Genomic DNA, 26359 nt, shown 5'->3' with positions numbered 1-26359 from the left:
CATTTATGTTTAACACTAATAATCTATATGTTTCTATATGTTCATATATTACTCAGTTGGTGATGGGGGAAGGCAGAGGCAGCACCCAGACGCAGAGCTTGAAAACAAAAAGACTTTAATAGTCAAAATGAGTGACGTTACCAGATGTGCCGACGCCTCGCGCGTGTCGAGTGACTGAGGGGGCGTGTCCTCGCAGCGCGTACCGAGGCTCGCTTCATTTAGGGGAGGAGCCATAAACGATGGCGTCCGAAGCCTCGCTGCCCGGCGGGACCACGTGACGCTTCGGGAAGGGCTTCAGATTTACTTCCATGTATAAACCCCTCAGGCTCCATTCAAGATGTGGGTTGTTGGTGGAGAGTTGGTCAGTTAGAGTTTGGATGGTTCGGATAGTTTATATCGTTTGGAGAGTTTAGAGAGAGATAGTTGAGAGTGAGGAGAGAAGGACAGGTGATAAAATGGAGCCAGCTAGGAAGAGGAGGACTTCCTCTGTGATTAGATCACTCCTAATAAGGTGAGCTGAATCTCACTCTATTTCAGACACATTAGGTTTGCTTATCAAGAACTGTATTTTTCAGTTTCTTATTTGATTCAAAGGTGAGGTGTTTATTGTGCTCCGAGGAGTTTGGGTGCAATAACAGCACCTCCTCCATGCTGAGGCCTCACCGTGCCTTGCATGAGAATAAGGAGGAAACTGGAGCTTCACCCAGCCAAGGTAAGTCATTACAATATTACAAATGCACCAACACAATTATTCACTGTTGTGGAAGTGGGAAGTGGAAGCCCTGTTGGAATATGAGGTGGATTTGTGCTGCTGCCTCGAGCCCGTCTGGATTCACATCACATCTGCGTTCAATTCCAAACAAACCTCCTTCTGTTTTATATTAACCATTATATGGTTTAAAGGATTCATGGGTTCATGCATTAGCATCATCAACAGAGGTGTCAAGTAACCAAGTACAAATACTTTGCTACTGTACTCAAGTAGAAATGTTGGGTATCTATACTTTACTGCAGTATTTCTTTTTCAGACCACTTTTTACTTCAAGTCTTTACACTTTCACGCAAATATCTGTACTTTCTACTCCTCACATTTTAAAAACAGCCTCGTTACTTCCGGCTTGTCGCAGTTCAACAACACAAAGACAAAAAAACGAGATAAATCCAGATAAACGTCGCTATGCGGACAGTGAGTGTGATTGTGGTTGGATGAGAATATAAACATTTAGCATCCAGACACCCGGTTGGTTTTCTCCTCCTCCTCTTCCTCCTCCTCTTCCTCACGCAGAGTCCATGTAACGTTAGATGAGCATCTTCATGACCGTGGGTTTGTCCTAAATGTTTGATTGAGAGTCCGGCACAACACAGCGACTTGCAAGCAGCGTATTAAATAAAGTGACGTGTGTCTTAATGCGGCTTTGGAAATGAACACAAAGGGATTCTGTATTTGCTCGTGAAGCCTGAACATTCTGCTTATGTTGTAAACTTGTAAATATAGTCAAGAAGAGTGCTTTGCAAAGGCATCTGTTCTCTAATCTCTGTGCTGCTGAGGGAGAAGAACACACTGGGCTACTGGACCATTCTGAGGTGCGACGGCTTTCACGGGGAACTACGCAAATCTATTGGGGAGTTTTTACTTTTCCAAAAGCGCACAGAGCTGGCTGCACTTTTCACTGACAATGTGTCACCAAACTTTCATATCTTGCTGACGTTTTCGCTGAGTTGAACCAACTAAACAGTTCCATGCAAGGTGGCAATACACACGGCATCAGCTGTGTGACAGAATGGAAGGCTTTCTCATCGGGGAGGGAATATCTTCCATGTTTCTGTCAGTGGATGAGCTGGGGGATTCTGCTGTGCTCTCGCCTCCCGCAACACGCGCAGTTCTTGTGGAGGCGCTGGAAGGACAATGTGGGAAGTACTTTTCTGAGGCTGACTCCCGGCGCAGGGACAAGGCTTGGATACAGTTTCCATCCAGAGACAACGCAGCAGACGGCACACGCCTGACAGTGACAGAGGAGGATCAGCTCATCCAACTATCCACTGACCGTACGTTCAGAAACATTTACCAAACCACACAGTTCTGGATCTCTGGCCACAAAGACTTTCCACAACCAAAAGCAATGATGAGCCTTTTGCCCTTTGCAACAACTTATCTTTGCCAAAGTGGATTTTCCTCCCTCACCTACCTGACAAACCAATCCAATCTAATAGTGATGAGATGTCGACTAATTCATGATTGACAGACTATGCAGACAACCCCCCCCAGAGACAACAACAACAACAAGTCAAGAGTCAGAATCTCCCGCAGTGGAGGAGGAGAAAAGCTGGAAGGAGAAGGCGTCCAATCACAGATGAATACTGGCGAGGCGCAGTAGAAGGAAACAAAGGGCCCCTTGCAGCAGACTCAGAACACACTGTGTGATACGCGGCGTAACGCAGTGTGTGTTCATCTGCAGCTACACTTTGGGCTCCGACGTCTTGGTCCAGGGCTCTGTTCCGCCGGAAATCCACAACCATCTCCACTGTCTTTAGAGCGTTGAGCTCCAGGTTGTTCTGGCTGCACCACGACACCAGATGGTCAGACTCCCACCTGTAGGCGGACTCGTCCCCACCAGAGTTTAGTCCAATGAGGGTGGTGTCATCCGCAAACTTCAGGAGCTCGACGGACTGGTGGCTGGAGGTGCAGCTGTTGGTGTACTGGGAGAAGAGTAGAGGGGAAAGAACGCAGCCTTGAGGGGAACCGGTACTGATGGTCCGAGAGGCTGAGACATGTTTCCCCAGCTTCACGTGCTGCTTCCTGTCAGACAGGAAGTCTGTGATCCACTTGCTTAAGGTACTTAAGGTATTCATTTGTGTTTGTTTAAAGTAGAAAGGTTATGATCACTTATTCATCAATTCATGACATAAAATGTACTCATACATGTTTAAAATATGTTTTTATACACATTAATGATGAGTTTTAAGATCAATCCACGAGTTTAGAGGTGGAAGATCACATGACCAAGAGTATGTTGTTTTGATTTAAAAGCATGACTCGCTGATTATATCTCTGAGGGTGTAATGGTCTGCCTAGAATCTCTGTCCTCACACTCAAACAGTCACTGCTGCCACTTGGATTTGTTTGGGATTTCTGCTTGCAGTCTATGCTGTCACTCAAAAACACTTAAAGTCTAACAAGCTGGCTGGACTCGTCTCACTTACATACAAGATAGATACAATTGAGTATCGTCAGCATAACAATGGAAGTGTATGCAGTGTTTTCTGCCTAAAGAAAGAACATACAAGGGAAATAAAATTGGTCCAAGTACAAAACCCTGTGGGACTCCGTGATCAACATTGGTCGTCATCAAGGTTTCAGTAACATATAAACTGATCTCAACACACAAATCCATAGATTTTGCAGGTGCAGGATAACAAAAGAAGCTAGAATTCAATAACGAGTTCCCAGTTGTTAAAATCTATATCAGTACAAAATCCTCCAGACTAAATTGTAACTGGTGTGTTTATGTTTTCTTTTCGATGGTACCTTAACAAAGGAATCCTAGAAATGAACAGTTGAACCGATATGTGGACATTCACATGCTAATAAAGCTTCTGTGTGTCTTTTCTAGAATGTGGACATGTGGTCTTTTGATGTGTTTGCACTGAACGATGCTAGTGGGGACCACGCTCTGAAATTTGTCTTCTATGAGCTATTTACCAGATATGACTTGATCAACCTTTTCAAGGTATGTTCATTTTGACAAGACGCTGTGTATGTAATGAGCACAATGTCAGTGACAGCAGAACTAAGTATTGATGGGAACGTACTGGGTTCAACAGAACAAACTTCTCTGTATTGCTTCTACAATTCTGCAAAGCAACTGGTTGTTCCTTGTCAGTTGAAGGTCCCTGTTTGTGCCCTCATATCCTTCGTGGACTCGTTGGAAGTGGGCTACAGCAAACACAAGAATCCCTATCACAACCTGACGCATGCGGCTGATGTCACACAGACCATTCATTACCTGCTCCTCAAGACCGGCATGGTGGTACGTTCAGGGTTGGGTAAAAGCACAATGCAATACGCTTTTCAAAAGTGCCTGCAGACTTCCTCAGTGGATCTTACAAGTCACTCATCACAGCTTTCCTACCACAAAATCCAATCGGGACGGGATGAATGATGACTGACAGGTAGATAATAATGATGCAATAGCAAAGTTAGTGTTGTCTCTTACTGTAAATGGATGAAAGGCTGCATGACAAACTGGAGCTTTAAGTGACTTTGATGACTTTTATTGATGTAGGTTGTTACAGCAAAGAAAGAACAACAGAAGAAAGAGTTCAGTGAATCAGTAAAGTAAAGACAAAACATAGATTTAAATCATGGTTAAAACCTAAATGAGACTCCTTCTCAGGTAACCAAGGCCGCAATAAACAGAGGATCCTCCCCCAAGCACAAGCACCACCCAACTTAATTTGTGTTGAAATAATGCATCAACAATCCCTCATGACGGCTGTCTAGGGACTATAGCAGCACCACATGTACAATGCAGACATTGTGTTGTTAAAAGGTACAAGCCCCGCCTCCACGTGCCTTTGGGTCACTACGGGGGTCAGAAAGCTGCATGGGGGCAAGGCCGGGGCTGGATGGGACTCGCCGTGAGTCTACATGTGCTTTGTGGACGGAGAAGGCTTTTGACTCTCCAGTTGGTGACTTTCATGGACAGGATATCTAGGCGCACCCGGGGGTGGAGGACCTCGGGTCGGGGGGTCTCCATCTCCTCTCTGCTGGTGCTGATGTGATGTTGTCCTGTTGGCCTCCTCGCACAGTGACCTCCAGCACTCAGTGAGGCACTTTGCACCAGATCCTCTTGGTGAAGAGCTCTATTTGCTTTCATTTGAATTAAGGTGCTACTGGAAAACAACCGAGGTGGTTCAGGCACACTGACAACTGGCAAAGAGACTCTGTGCTGGTTCACTTCCAGCAGGAGAACCGCACAACGTTAAGCTGGACGGTTTTTGATCTTCATCTCCCGATTGACACGTTCCTCCTCGTCTGTCTGCCTCTCTCCTTCAGCACTGGCTCAGTGAGTTGGAGATCTTTGCCATCATTTTTGCAGCTGCCATTCATGACTACGAGCACACAGGGACCACCAATAACTTCCATATTCAGACAAGGTAATTCCCACGTAGCATCGTTTGTAGCATTTCAATCCCTGCAGTCTCTGAGGACAGTGGACAACACTGGAGCATGAAGAGATATCTAACAGGTGACCTAATAAAAAGCCTACTATGAATGATAGCAGCTTTACCTCATACATTGTTGGCATTATCACGATGACGGTGAGGGTGATCATTCCTGAAGTAGCCGTGTCGCATTCGCAGGTCAGACACCGCCATGTTGTACAATGACCGAGCTGTTCTGGAGAACTACCACGTCAGTGCTGCATATCGCCTTTTACAGCACAGTGATGACATGAACATTCTGTCTAATCTCTCCAAAGACGAGTGCAGGTAAGAGAAGAGCGCTGCAGCTGAAGGGACGTCCTTTTTTACCGCTGTTTCCATTCAATGACTTCAAATAATAATTCACTGTACAATACAACCCCCAGATTACAGTGCAAGTCATTGCTTCTAAAATACTGCCTCCTACTGCTGCTTAGAGGGAGCTACAGCTGATGATACCAGGGAGTAACACATCACCTTATTTTACAGTCAAGCAGAATCAAATGACTCTCATTTTAGGGACAAGTTGAGTAGTTTGGGGCAGAGTTGCATCGATCTGGCACTGCATTGCTGCAGAAATATAGAAGTGACAGCAACAGGATGAAAGCATCTCAGTCTCCTCTGATTAAACTTTCCCCAAGCTTCATCTAAGATTCCTTCTGTAGGGAGCATGAATGTTTTACTGCCTGCCCTCTTTCAGAGAGCTTCGGGCTCTGGTGGTGGAGATGGTGTTGGCCACAGACATGTCCTGCCACTTCCAGCAGATCAACGGGATGAAAAGCCACCTGCAGCAACATGAGGCGTGAGTGTTTCACGTCTGGGTCCGTCCCGCCTCATGCTGCCAGTCACTCCAGTCCTTCACAATGCTGAAACTATCAAACCATGATTGTTTCTGCTTTACAACCCTTCACGCGCCGCGTCCACTAACTGGACTGGACTTGCAGGCCCGTCAAAGCAAAGGCCTCGTCCCTGCTACTGCACACTGCTGACATCAGCCACCCTGCCAAACGCTGGGACCTCCATCATCGCTGGACCACATCCCTTCTGGAGGAGTTCTTTAGACAGGTGACCGCTTTGAATCAATGAGCGGCCTTTTCATTTATGCAGTACTCCACATGGCTCTGCACTAGTGACGAATAAGAAGAAGACAAAGTTTGGACCTAGTTTGTTTTCAGAGGTAAAATAAGCAGACGAGTACTCTGGGTGTAACATCAGATAAACCAGCGCTGCCGCTCGCAGCTCACCACCTGCTAACAATAGTTGATTGTATACATTCATTAGAATAAGGTTTAGTCTTTGTACATGTGAATTAGTAATGAGGTAGTAGAAGACGCTCAGCACCTTCTGGTGGACTTGTCCTCCAGTAGCAGGCAGTCAGTGGTTGTTCATGTGAGACAATGACTTAGGAGGAAGGCGTGTAGGGAGGGGAGGAGATGAACTGTGGCTGAAAACATGTCGACAGTCCGAATACACTCAGCGAGGAAACATTACAACAACAGGATGATTGTACATGTAGTCTGAAGTGCTGAAGCAGCCATGTGGGTCCAGATAAGATCATTGGTCACACTGAGACCATCTTAAGTACAAAAGGAAGAGATACTAACTAATAACGCTGCGGAAGTGCTACTGAAGTGACATGTACTACATGTAAAGGCAAATCCACATTCTATGTACAAATGACACACTAGTGTAAGAAAGGAATAAGAAATGAGCAAACAGATGGTGACGTGTTGTGTTGGTGAGCCTTGATGGCAGCACCTTGTAACGCTGCTTTGTCTACTCGTTTTTAGGGGGATAAAGAAGCGGAGTTGGGTCTACCGTTCTCTCCTCTCTGTGACCGCAAACCCACCACGATGGATTTGCGGTCTGCAGTCTGCTCCAGTGTACCTCTGTTATGGAAACCGTTGTCCCAGTATATCAATTCATTTGGGAGAAAAGTTCAGATGTTTATACGCTGGACCAACATTCGTATCTAGTTGTTGTGCGTGTGGAAGTAGCATAAAAACTAAGTGATTATTTAGTTACTATCAAATAGTAAAAACATGTCAACACAAATTAGAATCAACAAGGTGAAGTGAATCTGTTAAGTGGGCGTGTCTTCCGTATCCGGCAGGATTCATTGACCTCATGGTGGAACCAACATTTACAGTGCTGACAGAAATGATGGAGAAAACTGTGACTCCGCTTGTTGAGGAGGCATCGCGATCTGGAACGGCTGCCTTCAGACGCTGGAGGTGACAAACAGAAGATTACAAACACTTATTTCAGATGATCCTGTGGTGTAGATCAGCCGTCCCCAACCTGCTCCCGTCTTCCCCTCACGGACCATCGGCTGACGTCCTCATCTCATCAGATCGCACCTACCAAGACAGGAAGTCACAGATAGAAACTAAAACAGACCTTCAAAAGCCCCAATTCCAAGTGTTTCCATGTGTCCATTCTGGGCCACCGTAGGAACATGACCACCCCTCCCTAGATAGTTTTAACACTATTAAAAACCAGCATATAGTAAGAATCTATTCAATTTCCATCATCAGATCCCCGATACGCTACACACTGTTTATTTAAGGAAACTAGTACTTTAATACACTATAACCTTAAGCATGAACAGCACAGCTGCATTATCATCTAAACACGCTAGGAAACAATATTTACAACACGTTGATGCTTTTACTTTGAAGGGTAATGTTGACGGCGTTGCTTTGTCCAATAAGAGGCACCAGCTTTCTACCTCAACACGTCTGACAGGTCGTGTGTTTGTGTGCACATGTCTACACTGTCCACAGTGACCACAGTGTCAGTGGCAGTGATGGAAAGAGGTCCAGTGTGAAGAGTACAGGCTCAGAGGGCAGCTGCTCTCTGACCACGGTGGACTTCAAGGGCTTGAAGGTCACATGGAACAAGGAGATTCACCACAACAGGGAGACGTGGAAGAACCAGGCAACCAAAGGTGCCCATACTTACCACCTGGTATCATCTGTCACTCTCTACAGGGCTCCTTCCAGTCCGGGGGGCCACATTATCAAACACACATCTGAGAAGCAGCTAAGCGTATTAGCTGTGAGAAGACATTGTAGCACTGCTTACTTTATCATGTCCTTATTTAATACATGCATGTCCATGGACTAATTACCTTCTGACAAATACAGGTACAGTCTGGGTTTTACTTCCTTCTGATAATCATGTGAATCAGCCTGTGAGCAGCAGCAGCTTCATCCTAAAGTCTTCTGAGTGCTGCAGTGATGTCAAATGAAGCAACATCATAGAGAATATTGCTTTTGTTAATGCGTGTTGGTGTTCTGGGAGACCTGGAGGAAAAGGTCCAGAAGGAGGCAGGGGAGAGTGGCCGGCAAGAGAAGGACACAGCAGAGGAGACACAGCCAAAGGGACACAATTCAGGGCAGGAGATGAAGACAGAGGTGGAGGGTCAGGTGGTGTTGGAGAGCAGGGTGCAGCAGGAGGTACAAACGCCCAAAGAGGAGGAAGGAGGAAACAATCCAGGTGGACCTTCAGCATCAGGCCCAATGAACACAGAGGCAAAGCCTGAGGAGCACACTGAGAAGCAGCCGTGCCACAATGGTCAGCATCCCCACAGTGTACTTAGTAGTACTGTGCTCAGGTACACTAAAACTAGTAGGACTATACTTTGACTCATTTTCACAGTATGTATTTGTTCATTCAGGAAATTAGTAAAAAATACTGTAAAAAGGTATCAAACTAATTTGTAGTTCAATATTCAACATTTACACACAAATGTGGTGAATAAAAGTGTAACAATCTTATTTGTTATCAAATTATCACACATTATTAAAGTTAAAAAGCAATGGCACCTGTTGACATCTGGCAGGTTCCAGCTTATCAGCAGGTAGAAACGTTAAATTAATCAAATTAATAGTATTTAATAAATAATAACGGGGCACCACCCTGGGATCAGGGGCCAATAACCAGACTATAAATGAGTTGTCTCACTGTTGGTGTTCACCCAATGTGTCAATAGTCAAAGTTCTGTTTGAAGGTTTGAATTCGAGCACCAGATCGTCATCAGAACAGTGCAATTTAATTCAAGCCACATCCTGATAAAAGATGATTATTGTATCAGGGGGATGAAGGACTGCTGGAGAAGAGCTTCTACTTCATTCCTGCTCCACTAGTGATGGACAAATAGATGCTCTGCAGAGACCTTTATAGTTCTCACAGAAAATCTAAACTGATGAACCATTTCAACTATAGCACAGAGTTCTCTCGCCAGCCCTTCATCCACCTGAAGGAATCTTACCCCAGAACCCATTAACCACCTTAATTAGACCAGAGACCTGGACGGTCCCACATCGGATTCCCACCGGCAGAGACTGTGTCTCGTAGAAGAGTTTATTGATATCCATAATAACCGCTTGTCCCCAAAGCATGAAAGATCTATAAAAAGACACCTATGAAGTGATTAGGAACATTTTATTAATCTAGTGTTATGCTTTTCTCCATCGACGTTGATTCTCTCTACACCAACGTAGAGACCCAACTGGGTCTGAAAGCGATAAGGGACATTAGAAAATATCCTCATCCCACTGGGCCGGATGAGGGCCTCCTCACCCGTTCTACCAGAGAGGACTTTGTGTGGGTTTGTAGTTTCCTGCCTCTTGTGTCCCTGGGTTAGCTTCACTTCCTGCCCTGCGATTGTCCGCTGTGTCCCTGATTGTGTCCACCTGTATTTCCACCTGTGTCCAATCACCTGCGCCTTCCCTGTGTGTTTAAAGCACGTGTGTCTCTTGTCGTTACGTTGAATGTGTTTTGTATGTCGGCCTCGTAGTGCGTGCACGTCTTTTGATTGGATTACCAATATTGAGAGGCGGGTCCTATGTGAGCAGGTCCATGCAGAACCTCAGAACTAGGAAACTGAATTAATTTGTGTACTACTATTAAATCTTAATTCCAATGAACAGTTTAGTAGTCTACTAAGCTGTTTTTCTAACCCACAATGGCAGAAGGAGGAGAAGATACCGATTTGATACCGAGAGGTCGCCCGATGTCGACGCTACAAAGCCCGTCACAGGCGGGAAAGGGGTTCGTTCGCCACTTTCTTCGTTCCAACTACGAGCGCCATCAACGGCTCACAGGCCCCGAGAAGCTCTGCAAACTGGACTGCTGGGAATGCCTGTTATTTGCCAGTGATGGAGTTGGTGTTTGGAGCCACACTGGCTTTGCTAACTTGAGTTGTCTAACCAAGGCAGCAACCAGACACCAAAGTACGGCTGGACACTTACAAGCAACGGTGCTTTTCAAAACCTTCAGGGACACCCGAGTGGATGTACAGCTCAACGAACCAGCGCGCAGGGCAACGGAGCTGCACCATGAAGAGGGGAAGAAAAATAGGGAAATATTGAAAAGACTCGTTGATCGTGACGTTCATTTAGGGGACACAATGAAAGTGTGACTCCACAAACAAAGGGAACTACGTGGAGCTTCTTTCTTTCTTTTCTGAAAGCAACACAGATTTACGATAGCACCTGTCCACTAAGCAAGTCTTCATTGGGACGTCAGGCAAAATGCAAAATGACCTAATTCATGCTATTGCTGAAGTGATGGGAGAAGAGATCAGAATGGGGATTAAAAAGCTCCCTTTGTGGCTGTTATGGAGGACCAGACAACAGATGTGAGAAATGCAGCACAGCTCCCACTCGTCCTGCGTTATGAGACGGACACAGGAGTCAAGGAGCGATTCATCCCATTTCAAGATGTGACAAGCGGCCAGCGGGCTGATGACATTGCCGCTCTTATTTTCCGTTTCTTGGAGGGAAATGAATGTAGTGTGGATAAAGTTGTGGCACAGTGTTTTGATGGCGCAGCAGTCGTGGCATCTGGCCTCAATGGGGTGCAGGCTAAAGTTAAGGAGAGGGCACCGATGGCCTTATTCATTCACTGCTATGCACATCGATTCCATTTAGCACTGACTCACGGAGCCTCAGAGCTTAAAGAAGGTCTTCCTGGCCAACCTCAACGGCCTTGCGGCCTTTCTCTCACGATCCCCTAAGCGCACACAGCTGCTGGATGACATCTGCAAGCGCCGTCTTCCTAAGGCTGCACCAACGAGGTGGCAATGTTCATCTAGACTGGTCAATGCCGTCTTTGAAAAGAGAGCTGCCCTAAAGGAGCCCTTTACCCACTTACTGGAACACCATGACGACCACGACGGGGACGGGTCCTCGTGGCGCAGGGGGTACAGCGGGAGTGCTGCGAAGCGCAAGGTTGGAGGTTTGAGTCCTGGCTGCCCCGTGTCTCAAGGCAAAGTGTCCCTGAGCAAGATACCTGACCCCTCATTGCTCCCCGGGCCAAATGTAAAGAAGAAAGTGTAACGTAAGTCGCTTTGGATAAAAGCGTCTGCTAAATGACCTGTAATGTAAATACTGTGCTTATGGCTGATGGATTTAACATCTGGATGAGTTTGAGTTTTGTTTCTTGCTTGAAACATTCAATGGGATTTTTTATTATTCGGATGTGCTTTTTGGAATCCTACAGAAACAAACTGGATGTACAATTCTGCCCGACAAGGTGAAGGTGTTTTGTGACACGATTGAGCGAGAGAGGCGCAGGTTCAGTCCGATCTACGATGACACAGCGTCTCCAGTTCACCCAGCACAAGGAGACCGCACGTACCGCCAACAACTCCACAGCAATATTCTGGACAACATTCTTATACGAAACCGGTTTCAAGACCACGAAAAATGAATGTTCCTCTCCCTCCTGGACCCCCAGCACTTCCAGACCTACCGGAAGAAATCCCCGCAAACGGCCTCCTCCAGCTTAACAGGGAGACACGGAACACTGTTCGACCTGTCCAAGCTAAAAACAGAAGTGACTGTAATGTGCGCTGTTACTCATTTTGAAGGGAAAAGTCCGTCTGATCTCCTTGATTTCCTTAAGCAGAAACATCTGAATGAGGACACGGGGCGACTTCACACACTGGCATGTGTGACAGTGACTATCTGTGTCCACGGCTTCTGTCGAGCGCTCATTCTCCGCCTCAAAGCAAATCAAACCGTATTCCAGAAATGCTGCTGGACAGACTGGGCTTTCAGCATCAACCTCCATGTCGAGAGAAAAGGACTTATTGGTGGAACTAAACGCACTGATAGAGTCATTGAAGTCTTCTTGAGGAAAGAAAGGAGGATGGATTTTGTGTTCAAATACTCAGTCTTTGGTGAGTAGGCATACAATGCATTTTATTTTTTATTAAATGTGTATGTATGTTTTATTTCGTTCATATTAAATAGCCTATATATTAACAAAATAAAATGGCAAATAGCCTACGTTGCAAATGATTTATTTTCTTTTTTATTTCCAGTGAATAGTTGTGTGTCTTTATCATCACGGTGAAACTGCTTTGGGTGCGACAATAAATATTTATTTATTTTTGGATTTAAAATATAAATCATTGACTTGTTCAAGTCAATGTCAGATCCATGCTGAGCTCCTTTGACTTTCCCATTGTAGCGTTTGTGGGCGTTTGTATCCAATGAGCTCTATTTAAATGCCTCAGAGTCACCAGCTGTAGTCACTCATAAGCACTCACAAGAGGTTAAGAGGCCATGAAGCTCATTGCATTGACACAACGTTCTAAGGCACCAAAACTGCTAATTCATGTTGCTGTATGTATATTTTACACCCAGCAGATTTGATCACTTTTATTTATATATATATTTCTGTCCAACACACACTTTCAATACTCCACTTTGTGAGGAGATAAACTCCACCCTGTTATCAAATGTGTGCTTGTGCTTTGTGTGTTTTTGTTGGTGACTTAAGTGTGATATTTGGTGCAGAATGAAAGCTTCAAGTTGCACCTGAAGTAGCGAGCTCAGTAGTTTGTGTTGTTGTGAGACGGCTCTGCGTGAAGGTTAATAAGGTTAATAAAGCAACTTATTCATTACTCATTTCTTTATTTACTCACTTCCTTCTTCAACATGCTGCACCACCAATGTTTCCTCTGTGCTATTGACACAGCAACAGGGCTGTAGAATAAATACAGATATTATGGAGGAAATAGTACAAAAGTCAATAGTACAGCATCTTTAAAAAGGATCAGAGTATTTCATGTCAAAAGAAATAACACAGCGTGTTGAAAGCATCTTTATTTGATGGCCTGTTTAAACATGTACAGTTGTTTCCAATAAAAGTCATTTATTAACATTAGAGCCAAACAATTCTATTTCTGTTAAAGTAACACATGGAGTAAATGTTGTAAATGACATTATAGGGAATAAAAACACAAGTAACACATATTCAATATTTCCTTGAGAGGTTTGCTGAACCATTAAAAAGCTTCTTGTTCAAAACAAAGCTGATTATGTGAAATTAGATTTGATTTCACTCAACAGATTTAGAAAGATTTGAAGTTAAAATGGGCTCAAAAAGAATTACACATTCATATTTTCCTTCTTCACCTTGTTTTTATTATTGCTGATGAAGCGCACACACACATAAGGACACATTTGTCTCATATGGGGGGACAGATAAAAGACGGTCTTATAAAATGTCTTCTTGAACACATAAAGATGAAGATTAAAGCCTAATTAGGAGCCAACATCTAAATGATCATCTATTGATTGAAGGAGCACAGCAGCATTAAGCTGAGCTCTTTCACACTTCCATCTGAGTCCCAGAGAGCTGTGGACCCCCCAGAGTCCAGACCAGCTCAGGTACCCCTCACCTGCTCCACCTGCATCTACACCCACATGAACCACCATCAGCTGTACAGACTGAACTATGTGGTGAGCAGAGAGGAAGGTTCTCCACCAGGAGGAGACTCTCCCTCCTGAAGAGGACACAGAGACACTGAGGAACCAGGAGGCCTGAACCTGAACCCAGGATAAAGAGGTTCAGTGAATGTGGTGCTGAAGGTGTGGAGGTGGATCAGTGTGTCAGAGGAGACTCTGTAGAAGGACAGAGAGCCAGCAGGACAGTCAACATACACTGCTACTCTACCAGAGGAGGAGGAGGAGGAGGAGGAGGTGATGAATCTTACTGTCTTATTGTGACGGACAAAGTAACCTTTATCAGAGCACATCAGACTCCAGGACTGATCATTGTATCCAAACAAACAGTCACTGTTTCCTTTCCTCCTGATTCCTCTGTAACTCACTGATAAATTAACGTCTCCTCTCCACTCGACCTCCCAGTAACAGCGACCAGTCAGACCAGTTCTACACAGCAGCTGAGGCCTGTAGTCAAATCTGTCTGGATGATCAGGATATGACTGATCCTCCTCCTCATATGTCACCTTCCTGTTGTTGTCAGACAGTTTGAGTTGTGTGTTTACTGTGTTTGTGTCGATTGTGAGTTCACAGGAATCTGATGAGAGAACAAGACACAATACAGCTGCAGTTATTAATCATGTGTTCATCTACTGACACGTTGATGATGACGTCACAGAGGTGAATGAGTGATGTCACAGTGTGAAGATGGTTGAATCTTCATGAATCAAAGCACACTTACACTTCCTCAGACCTGGTCTCAACCATCGGACTCCATCAGGCTCCACCCTGAAAGGAGGAGGGGGGTCAGAGCAGCATGGAGACATGGACATTACATCACTCTCACACACAGCTTTGTCCTTCATGTCCACATGGAGCACCTCTTCTTCTTCTACCACTACTTACAGACGACCACAGACTGTCAGTCAGGCGTCACACAGCGACGAGGTGCTGGAATATATTCATGAAGAAGATGAATGGATAACAAATAAGAAATGGACCTGTCACTGTACTTTCACCAGATGTGAATTCAAACGGGAGAAATGACGTCATGCTACAGATCAAGCTTCATGGGACGTGTGCAAAGGAACATTCACATTAAACTGTTTCATAAAGATAAAGCAGATACAGACCATTCAGTATTCACACAATGTGCATGTTTCCATGTTTCAAAATGAACAATGAACCAACAACACATGTACTATGAACACAAACAAGCAGAAGAAACGCACTAGTTAGTTTATTTAGTTCCCTGTTTGGTTTTTCACACCACAGAGGCACCGACTGCTGACGTCACGTTCTGCATTATTACTTTGATATTACAGAACATCCTTATGTAAATGCATTCAACCATCTTCAAATGGATCCCTGTTGTTTTCATCATGAGACTCTAATCCATGAAGCTCTGTGATCCTCATCGCTGCTGTGAGATGCATGTACTGGTAAAATATGTTATAACATTGTTTGTGCTAAAGCCGTGTCTCAAGTGTCCTGTATTTGACCCTGATGTGCAAAGAGCAGCATGATACAAAATGTTGCTTTGCAGCTGTGTCCTGAGAAGGGAGGACGGTCAACTCGATCTCATAGACGCTTCAAAACAAAGGACTTCTGTTCATGGCCTTGGTTCATATCTTATTCGGTACGAAAGTTCCGGATCCACGTTTTTACTTTATGTCAATTAATAATGATTTGCACCGGCCACTGAGGAGGATCTTGTGTGTGTGTGTGTGTGTGTGTGTGTGTGTGTGTGTGTGCTACGCACACTATGCACTTATTGTACGTCGCTTTGGATAAAAGCGTCCGCTAAATGACATGTAATGTAATGTAATGCTGCCCTCAGCTTCACCTGGGTTCTTATCTCAACCTGCTTTGTAGCTTCTCGTAACTGGCACGGAGAATGTTCTTCACATGTGTATAAAAACTCAGCGTTTTTACTGCTCGGAGACGTCATTACGCCGAGCGCTGAGATACGTGCTGCTGTGTTGGACCTCCTGCTTGCAAGCAAACAGGATGAATAAATGTTAACTTTTTGACTTTAATTGATCAACGTGTTGCGATCCTTCTCATCAGCCAACTCGGGGGGATCGGAGATCCTGACACTGCTCTAACAACTCGCTCAAACTGCGTCGCAGAATGTCGACTTTCTCTCTGCTGTTTTCTCTCTCTGAGCTGCTTGTGAACCAACGGGTGTCGCTGCTGAGACGCCAACTGGCACCCAGCTGCCACTAAGGTGCCACCAAGGTGCCACTAAGGTGCCAAAGACCAGCCGTTATGTGCCAGTGAGCGCGAGCCAGCAGCACGGCACCAAGACGTGAATCCTCTAAAGTGGAAGTGAAGCTCAGGGAGAATGGTGGTGTGATGGAAGTTGTGCCGTTAACTCGGCCGATGTTAGCTTGCTCTTCACAGATGAGGTAACGTTCCCTACGAGCTAGCCGAGCTAACGTTAGCTAGCTAAATGCCCAACATTGAGACCGTATGAGTCAAATATCGTCGTCATGGAGATGATGTAATTCAACATGTCAGCCGCAGTCACTTGGTGACAATCGATGAGCACGCTATCCATGGTGGAAGCTGTAAAGAGGGAAATCTAACATGCAGGCAAAGCTTTATGAAATATAAATATCAGAATCAGGCTCAGGAGATCACTCTCTCAGCAGCACCTTCTCCTGCTGATACTCAGACAGATGTTCTGCAGATGCTGCACAGTGAGACCATCATAGACGCTGTTCTGCTCTCCTTGTGCGTATTTAGCTCGCTACACAATTCAGCAGTAAGACAAACTCCTTTTAAACGAATACGGGAGTCAGGACATAGCGTCCAAGCTCCAGATGCACTGAACTTTGACAGAATTTACTAATGGAGAAAATAGGACTAAAATAGGACTTCTATGCTAAACAAATACTTGCAGACTTTTGAAGGCTTTAACACATGAAGGACGGCAGCAGATGAATTTCCTGAGAACTTCCTCTTTAGAGCCAATGTCGGGAACATTCATTTTGAAAGGGGCAGTGTGGAGTCCACAGTGTTGAGATGCTACAGTAAATGGACACCCACCTATATTCCATTATTTATGTATTTGATTTTCTAATTATTTGTTCATTAAACTAGCATATGTTCTTTTGCGAAGAGATACTCTGTAAATCTGTTGGTAAGTGAGAATGAGTTATGCTCAAACAAGCACTGAGGTCACCTAAGGGGTCCTTGTTTTAGGAGTCAAGCGGGAGATGATTTCGCGCGCTTGGGAGAAGTAAGGAAAGAAGGAAAATAGTGAGCTGAAGTTTACCTGTGTATCTGATCTGATTCTTACCTGTTCTTACGGAGAAATAAAGCACTTCTTAAAAACTAACGCACGCCTCACGTTTGTCCATGTGTGCTACATTCCTACTGTGATGATCCTTCAAGACACTTTGAACAGATTGTTTCTTTTTGTTGTTTATTAACCAACATGCTGTCTGTTTGATTGTTGTTACTGTTAATTAATAGGACAACACACACTGGGGGAAGATGACGAGCAACTAACCATCCAATAGCCTTTCATCAAAATGTTTCTTATTGTCCACCATATGCTCATGTTATAATCATGTCTAGGGAATTTTGCAAGTAGGGATATAGCTATATTTATATATCCAGGTAGTAATAATTTGTGTTCTATGGGTGTGTGTTACTAAATGTCCCTGGTCTGTGAGGATGTGATGTGAATGGTTAAAAACTACGAATAAATGAATCAACATCATTGATTAGGCTCATTAAGGCTAATGTTCCCTATCTACTTCTGTCTGTATTTAAGGTCTGATGTGGGACACAAACAGTTTGATGAGTCTCTGGTAGTTTGAGGTCAGCTTGGTGTGTCTGGGTCACATTAACCAGGCTGAGAGTTTGACAGAGAAAAGGTTTCCAGCTCTACCTCCTTTAACAGACTCATGGTATGTGACTGCAGCAGGCCTCTTCATACCTGAGAGTCTCCAGTGTGCAGTGTGGACTCTCCAGTCCAGCAGACAGCAGCTTCACTCCTGAACGCTGCAGGTGGTTGTTACTCAGATCCAGCTCTCTCAGACTAGAGGACTGGGAGCTGAGAACTGAGGACAGAGCGTCACAGCTTCTCTCTGAGAGGTTACAGCCATCCAGTCTGAAGAGAGAACAATCAACAAGAAGAAAGATAACATTATTGTTATGAAATGAAATCTTCTTTGATGTATTTGAACTAAAATAAAATCAGTAGGACGAAAGAAAATGTAATTAGCTCCATATTAAACAAGAGGAACAATTTACAGTAAGTACTGTAGTATCAATATCAGGATGAGGCAGGGATAGTTATTGTTGTTGTTAATGTTTATTAGAACCTAAATACAGAATTAGGCTTCTCTATCCTCTATTTGACTTCTTTTAAAGAAAGATGAAGAGAGAGAACAAAGTGAGTGTTAATGAGAAATTAATCTTTTTTGTGTGATCTTGTGTTTTTTACATCCTTAATTACAAATAAACAACCATCAGACAAAAAAGTATTGAGTCCTACTCTACTATTATCCTTTTCATCCATTAAATACATCAAAACAAAACATAACAAAGCTTGAGAGGAACAACAGGATGTACCTGTGATGTTGATTTGTGAAGGAACATTGTCTTTCAGACTGTCTATTTTTTAAGCTACTGAATTTGTTTTGTCTAACAGGTTCTTGTAATGTCAGGGAAACAAACATACATTCACAAAAAGGGCCAAAGTTTTGTCCCTGAGATTACTTCCTCTGTTTACAAAGTTCTGGTTTATTTCCTGAAGAAAAAGATTTTTATGAAACCTGAAATCTTAAACAAACAATTTTAAGAAGGGAGCTGATAGTTTAGACCCACATTTAAATCATTGAAGACAAACCCATTTTTCTCAATTAGTGATATTATCACGTAGCATAAATAAGAAGATTAATAGGATGACCCTGTTATGTTTTATTGTGAATGAACATTGTGTTTCAATTCCATGTAGCATGGATGTAAATAAAGACACCAAGTGGACATTAATTGGATCCTGACCTGAGAGTCTCCAGTTCACAGTGTGGACTCTTCAATCCAGCAGACAGCAGCGTCACTCCTGAATCCTGCAGGTGGTTGTTACTCAGATCCAGCTCTCTCAGACTAGAGGACTGGGAGCTGAGAACTGAGGACAGAGCGTCACAGCTTCTCTCTGAGAGGTTACAGCCACTCAGTCTGAAGAGAGGGATGAAGAACAAGCAGTAAGTATAAAAGATGGCAGAATATTTAAGTTCTGATGTATGAATCTTATTCTCTCTGTACTTACAGAACTTTGTGGCAGGCTTTGACCACTGGCAGCAGCCTCAGAAGAGCCTCCTCTGAAGCAGAGTATTTCTTCAGGTCAAACACCTCCAGATCTTCTTCTGATGACAGTAAGATGAAGACCAGAGCTGACCACTGAGCAGGAGACAGTTCTTCTGTGGAGAGACTTCCTGATCTAAGGGACTGTTGGATCTCCTCCACTAGAGAACCATCATTCAGTTCATTCAGACAGTGGAACATATTGATGCTTTTCTCTGGAGACACATCCTCACTGATCCTCTCCTTGATGTACTGGACTGTTCTCCGATTGGTCTGTGAGCGACTTCCTGTCTCTGTCAGCAGGCCGCGTAGGAGAGTCTGATTGGTCTCAAGGGAAAGACCCAGGAGGAAGCGGAGGAACAAGTCCAGGTGTCCATTAGGACTCTGTAAGGCCTCGTCCACAGCACTCTGGTAGAGACGCATTGGTTTAGGATTGGGTTTAGAGCGTTTAGACCACCGGGAGGTTGTTTGTTGTTCTGACAGCAGATTGACACCAGAGCTGAAGAAGGTCAGATGGACATGAAGAGCAGCCAGAAACTCCTGAACACTCAGATGGACGAAGCAGAACACCTTGTCCTGGTACAGTCCTCTCTCCTCTCTGAAGATCTGAGTGAACACTCCTGAGTACACTGAGGCTGCTCTGATATCGATGCCACACTCTGTCAGGTCGGATTCATAGAAGATCAGGTTGCCTTTCTGCAGCTGATCAAAGGCCAGTTTTCCCAGAGACTCGATCATCTTCCTGCTCTCTGGACTCCAGTGTGGATCCGTCTCAGCTCCTCCATCGTACTTGACCTTCTTCACTTTGGACTGAACCACCAGGAAGTGGATGTACATCTCAGTCAGGGTCTTGGGCAGCTTTCCTCTCTTTATGGTCTTCAACACCTCCTCCAGAACTGTAGCAGTGATCCAGGAGAAGACTGGGATGTGGCACATGATGTGGAGGCTTCGTGAGGTCTTGATGTGAGAGATGATCCTGCTGGCCTGCTCCTCATCTCTGAACCTCTTCCTGAAGTACTCCTCCTTCTGGGGGTCAGTGAACCCTCTGACCTCTGTCACCATGCCAACACACTCAGGAGGGATCTGTTTGGCTGCTGCAGGTCGTGTGGTGATCCAGAGGCGAGCAGAGGGAAGCAGCTTCCCCCTGATGAGGTTTGTGAGGAGCACATCCACTGAGGCCGACTCTGTGACATTAGTCAGGATCTCATTGTTGTGGAAGTCCAGAGGAAATCGACACTCATCCAGACCGTCAAAGATGAACACAATCTGGAACTTCTCAAACCTGCAGATTCCTGCTGCTCTGGTTTCACTGAAGAAGTGATGAACAAGTCCCACCAAGCTGAACTTCTTCTCTCTCAGCACATTCAGCTCTCTGAAGGTGAATGGAAATGTGAACTGTATGTCCTGGTGATCTTTGTCTTCAGCCCAGTCCAGAGTGAACTTCTGTGTTAAAACGGTTTTCCCGATGCCAGCCACTCCCTTAGTCATCACTGTTCTGATTGGTTCCTCTCCTCCAGCTGAGGCTTTGAGGAGGTCTTCTCGTCTGATGGTTGTTTCTGGTCTGGCTGGTCTCCTGGATGCTGTTTCAATCTGTCTGACCTCATGTTCTTCATTGACCTCTGCAGTCCCTCCCTCTGTGATGTAGAGCTCTGTGTAGATCTCATTCAGTAGGGTTGGGTTTCCTGCTTTAGCGATCCCCTCAAACACACACTGGAACTTCTTCTTCAGGTTGGATTTGAGTTCACGCTGACAAACTGCAGCAAGAAGTCCTGAATGAAGACAACAAAGAAGATCAATGAGTCAAAGAATAGATTTCAACATGTCCTTTCCTCAGAGAATGACTATGAATATATTCTGTCCATCTCTTGAGACATTAGTGAAGGTCTCATGTATCAGCATGGTAAGTCTGTAGAGAAATCCTCTTACTGCTCTGCAGACGCTCAGCCAGCTGCTCCTGCTTCATTCTCCTCAGGAAGTGCACTGAGATCTTCACAACGGCCTCTCTGCTCCTCCTCTGCTCTTCATCCAGCACCTCCTCATCCTCTTTCTCTAAGCATTCTGGGTAATCTGAACTCACAACCTTCTGGATCTTCTTCAGCTCGTTCTTCACAAAAGTGAGGATGTTCTCTTCCAGCAGCTGGAACAGAACATTCTATGAATGACACCAACTAGAACATGGAAGCCACCATCAGGTCCATGTTGGACAGACGGACAATCCACTGGTCTACAAAGTGCAGCATGGAGATGATGGTAACCTGAGAGATGTTAAAGTAGTTGTTCATGTACACACCATGAAGATGGAGTCCAGGTGTGTTTGATGCTGCTGGGCAGACGGACCTGTGGGAACCTCTGAGCTCTCCTGGTCCTCTCTGTGGAGGTACATGAACCATCAGCTCACATGATGTTTGGACCATCAACACCAATACAACATTAGTTAAAGATATTGGCATCTGTCATGATGGATCATGATGAAAACCAGATGCTGAAGACTGTCGATGATGACGGACAGTTTATTAGTTGAGTGACAGTTAGTCACCAGTTTCATCTGGTTTTAGTTCTTACTGTGGGTCATAAAAACAACGTGTGCAGACCTCTGCATCTGGTACAAAGTCCTATGGAACTCCTCCAAACCTCTTTAGTCCGTCCCCTAACCTCTAGCAGTCTCCTTAGATCTTCTGAAACTAGTCTTTGGACCTTTTCACAGAGTCTACTGACGATACTTTGTCCAAACCTCTGCATGGAGTCAAGAGACCACGTCAGCTGGTCCACAGAGCACTGAGTTTATTCATATCACATGTTCAGTCCCAGTCATCTGTCTCCAGAAACCTGAGGCTGTCTCCAGATGTGACCTCTGCTGATCCTGATGTGGAGGAACTAGCTCACATTGTGTTTACATCTGAGGATGTTTACAGTTAATGATTCACACAAAAACACACACAGACCAGTTAGATGAAGATAATGAGTTCTGTCATGAAGACAACACTTTAAACAATGAAAAAACATTTATGTAATTCATGGCTGAGGATCAGAACAGTTCTTCATCTGTTTAAGAACTTACTCTGTGTCATAAGAACGGCGTCCATCTTTGAAGTCAATATATCGATCAATAGACTGATCACTCTTCATGGACAAACATCTGGGTTCAGGAGACTTTCCTCTCTGCTGATGTGAACTGAAAGAAACACTGAGATTACATCATCACGTCATCATCTAATCATGAAGCATCAGCTCACATGGTGTCCGTCCTCACAGAGACCAAAACAAGGTAAAGGTCCATGACGTGAGGCCTGGATGTGGACCACATGACTCCCTGTAGTGGTTTAGGTCTACTGGTCCTGCTGGTCCCACTGAGAATCAACAGCTCAGTCTTTCAGCTCACTGTTTTTTTCACCAGTCAGTTTGGTTTAGTCCCAACAGGTCTCACCAAGTCCTCCATGGAGCTCTCCCTCCCTCACTGGACACTGCTGAAGGGCCCTGGAGCAAGAAACCCAGAACCTCCACCAGAGAGTCTGGTAGAAACACCTCATCATCAGCCTGAGACCCTCACCTTGCATCAACAGAGGGACCAACGTCTTTGAATTTTAGAGGAGGATCCATAGACTGGTTACTCTTCATGGACACACAGCTGGGTCCAGGTCCAGGTCCAGGTCCTGGTCTCTGATGGATCCTGGGTCACACATAAAGAGTCAGAGTCTGTCCAACAGAAAGTCTGATGGAAACATCTGGGCTCTTTCTCAATATGCGGCCTGTTCTCGGGGAGTCTTCTTGAAATGACCCGCTGGTATTCAAGTTATACATGAGATGAAACTATACTATAATTCAGCTTATACACATACAGTATATATGTATATATACACATGAGATATAGACTATAACTAGGCTGCGTGTTCATAACGTTTAATCTGTTGTCAGACTGATGTTCGTTCACCAGTAACGTTTCGTCTCTTTGAGATCAGAGTTTAGATTCATATCTGTTTAAATTAAACTTTAACATCTTGTCTGTATGCAGCTTGTTATTGTCTATTATTGTGCATTCAAAGGGACTCTGAGCTGTAATAATAATAAACGCATTTTTTCCAAATATGAATTATTGAGTATTTCTCCGTAAGATCTTTCACGTGTGGTCATCTACATGCAATGAAGTGAAAATATTTCTAGTTGTTTCCTTGTTTGACCGTGTAAGTGTTCCCCTGAGGTTAATCACTAATGATGTCCCCCATCTTACTGCAGCCTCATTGATCACTGTATCATAGACATTAAATACTATGAGGTTAATCACTATTGATGTGGACACACAGACGAGGTTCAGCTACAATTTAAATAAAACTTACATTCATTTACAGTTGTGTGTTTGTGCATTTAACTGGACGAGGACACTGATTATCACCCTCTTCATGTTTGAACTGTAGGTTATATTAACTAAAAGAACATTAATTGATTCATTGTTGTTGCTCAAACCGTCTCTGTACTTTATGAAACATTTATAAAGCTGATGCAGTGTGATGTGATACATCATCATCCGTCATCATCCGTCTCAGGTATTGAGGAAGGACCCTCATCATCAGCCTGAGACCCTCACCTTGCATCAACAGAGGGACCAACATCTTTGAAGTCTGGAGGAAGATTCATAGACCGGTTACTCTTCATGGACACACAGCTGGGTCCAGGTCCAGGTCCTGGTCTCTGATGGGTCCTGGTCACACATGTAGAAGCAGAGTCAGTGAGTCAGAGACGTTGGGACATGGAGACGAGTGGAGGACAGTTGGAGATGGTCCTCTCACCTCTGAGCTTTGGTCTGGCTGTCATGTTCCCCACACAGAGGGGCTTCAGAGGGAGGGACTCCGTCCTCTGGGTCCTCAGCCTGATTCATAGCAGAGTCCACACCTTCACACCTTCACACCAACCTGCTGGCAGAGCTCACACGTTATTATCTTCATCAGGACAAACACACAGAGCTCATTCACCTCAACACTAAAACTCTCATGGGACACTTTGTGTTGTTGTCTTGAGACAACGTGTCAAGAGACGTCATTTTAAATTCTCATCCTATAAATGTCGTGTTTCTTTTAAGCGCTTTCCTTTGGCAGGAGGCAGCGGTCCATCAGGACGTTATTTATGTTAAATCACTATATAGGCTACTAAAACTCAGCATGCAGAATGACAACATGAGATATGTATAGTTTTATAATATCAATATTATAAGTAAGTATAGGTGGAAGGGAACCAAAAGTGTGGTGCAAAGATCAGTCCTGTAAAACCAAACAAAAGGTTGTTTATACTCAAACCATACAACATATTTTATATTAGTAAGATTTCTATTATAGACCTTGTATACATATATATATATATATATATATATATATATATATATATATATATATATATATATATACGGTCACACAGAGTTGAACAACGTCTCACTGAGCAGCTATTAAACCAGGAAGTGTGAATGTGTGAATATATTTCCAACTTTAGCGAAGTGTAACCGTCGTACGTTCGATACCCGCTCACTCCTCTCTCATAACAAACAAGACGTCCGACTTTTAGCGGAGTCTAAATTATCTTCCGTATTTCCGAGTCCGAAATAAATCGAACTTCTAGGGAGATAAAATACGTTCCGGGTGGTATTTATTACGTAGTTATCGTGATTAGTAACGATTGAAAAGTTCTTCTCTCTTTATTGAACCAGTATTGGCAATTTCTCAACGAGGAGAGACGCTGCAGAATCGGCGGCGGCTTTGCGCATGCGCGCGTTGATTTCAGCCTGCACGTGACGTGTGTCTCCTCTGACTGCAGCTGGACTGCTGCGAGCCGCCGGGTTCCTGCTTCAGTGACGTCACGCCACGTCAGACACCACAGAAGTCTCCAATAAAACCAGATAAGGTCGCTGGTCGCTTTTGACCAGAAGTCGCCAAGAGGGTTTATAAAGTCAACGTACCAAACAACGAAGGAGCCTGCGCATGCGCACATCTCAAGTCATAATGTCGACTTTCTAACTCTTTTTTGTGGCGGAAATGGACTTCCATAAAAATCACCGTAACTAGCAGAAAGAAACCTGTCAGCGGACCTGACAAGCGCCGCTTCAAGCCTTTGCGCATTAACTCTGCGCAGACATGATCCCCTTGAGTACCGCGACGTGCTAGTTTAGCCGCTACAACAACAACTAGCCAGTAACCGCAGATTCCATTTCAACAATAAAGATACAAACTTCTCAGTAGTAAATGAATTCACGTTTCAACTGCTCTATGCTGTGTTTACTCAGGTCGGTGATGTTTTAACGTGTGTGGTGGAATAAATAAAACATATTCCGGTGGTGGCTGTGTGGCAACGAACAACACTCTGAACGGCGGCCGCCATTTTGTTATGCGCACACGCCGTCTGCGCATACATGCCCCTTCCCACGTGATCCCGTTTTTCCTTCAGCAGGAAAAGTAGAAGGCAAAAATGCCACCTAAGAAAAAGATGAAACCTCTCGCTGACCAGAAGACTATTGCATCTGTATGTTCTGCTCCATGTGCCTCTGCACCCTCCCTGACTTTGATCCGCCTCCCGACAGTTCTGCTTAGTATTAAAATATAAACACGCACACTTAAGCCTAGTTCATGCTTCTGCGTTTCAGTTTGTTGTCTGTTCAAGTTTAGACTTCTGGAGAAAGACAAACTTCCTTTTACCTTTTTAAACTCTGTTAAAATGCTCATCCTATAAATGTAGTGTTTTACAAGATGAATGTTATCACTCTTCTTCCAGCAGGTGGAGCTGTGCTGTTTCTCCTCTTCAGAGTCCAGAAGTCAGTAAAACACAGACCAGTAAGGTGACCTGTAGCTGTCCTGATGGGAACACTGTGGTTTCCATGGTAACATGGGGAAGCTTTCTCCTGATGGGATGCTTCACTTCACCATGTGATCAGTTAGTAAAAGGTCGACTACAACCTGCTGATCAATGAGAGAAAAACTGAAGACTAAAGAAAACAAACACAGTCAAACACTAAAAAGTGACTAAATGTGTTTAAAGCAGATGAAGAAATGAACATGAAGCTTTGTGGACTTAAAGGACTGAAGCAGCAGGTGAGACAAACAGAGCGTCTCTCA

The 26359-nt window shown here is 44.4% G+C and overlaps 1 protein-coding gene across 1 annotated transcript in view; it reads left to right on the top strand.

The window, feature by feature from the left end:
* Window positions 1-1060: 1060 nt before the first annotated feature.
* Window positions 1061-26359, top strand: part of LOC144390310 (dual specificity calcium/calmodulin-dependent 3',5'-cyclic nucleotide phosphodiesterase 1C-like) — a 442515-nt gene continuing 417216 nt past the window's right edge. Inside the window, exon 1 of the mRNA XM_078096801.1 lies at window positions 1061-2046. Within this exon, the coding sequence (XP_077952927.1) occupies window positions 1782-2046 (265 nt within the window). The 5' untranslated portion in view covers window positions 1061-1781. The remainder of the gene's footprint in view (window positions 2047-26359) is intronic.

This window comes from Gasterosteus aculeatus, chromosome 21 (assembly GCF_964276395.1).
Source record: "Gasterosteus aculeatus chromosome 21, fGasAcu3.hap1.1, whole genome shotgun sequence".
NCBI lineage: Eukaryota > Metazoa > Chordata > Actinopteri > Perciformes > Gasterosteidae > Gasterosteus > Gasterosteus aculeatus.
This window is presented reverse-complemented; position numbering and strand designations above follow the sequence as displayed.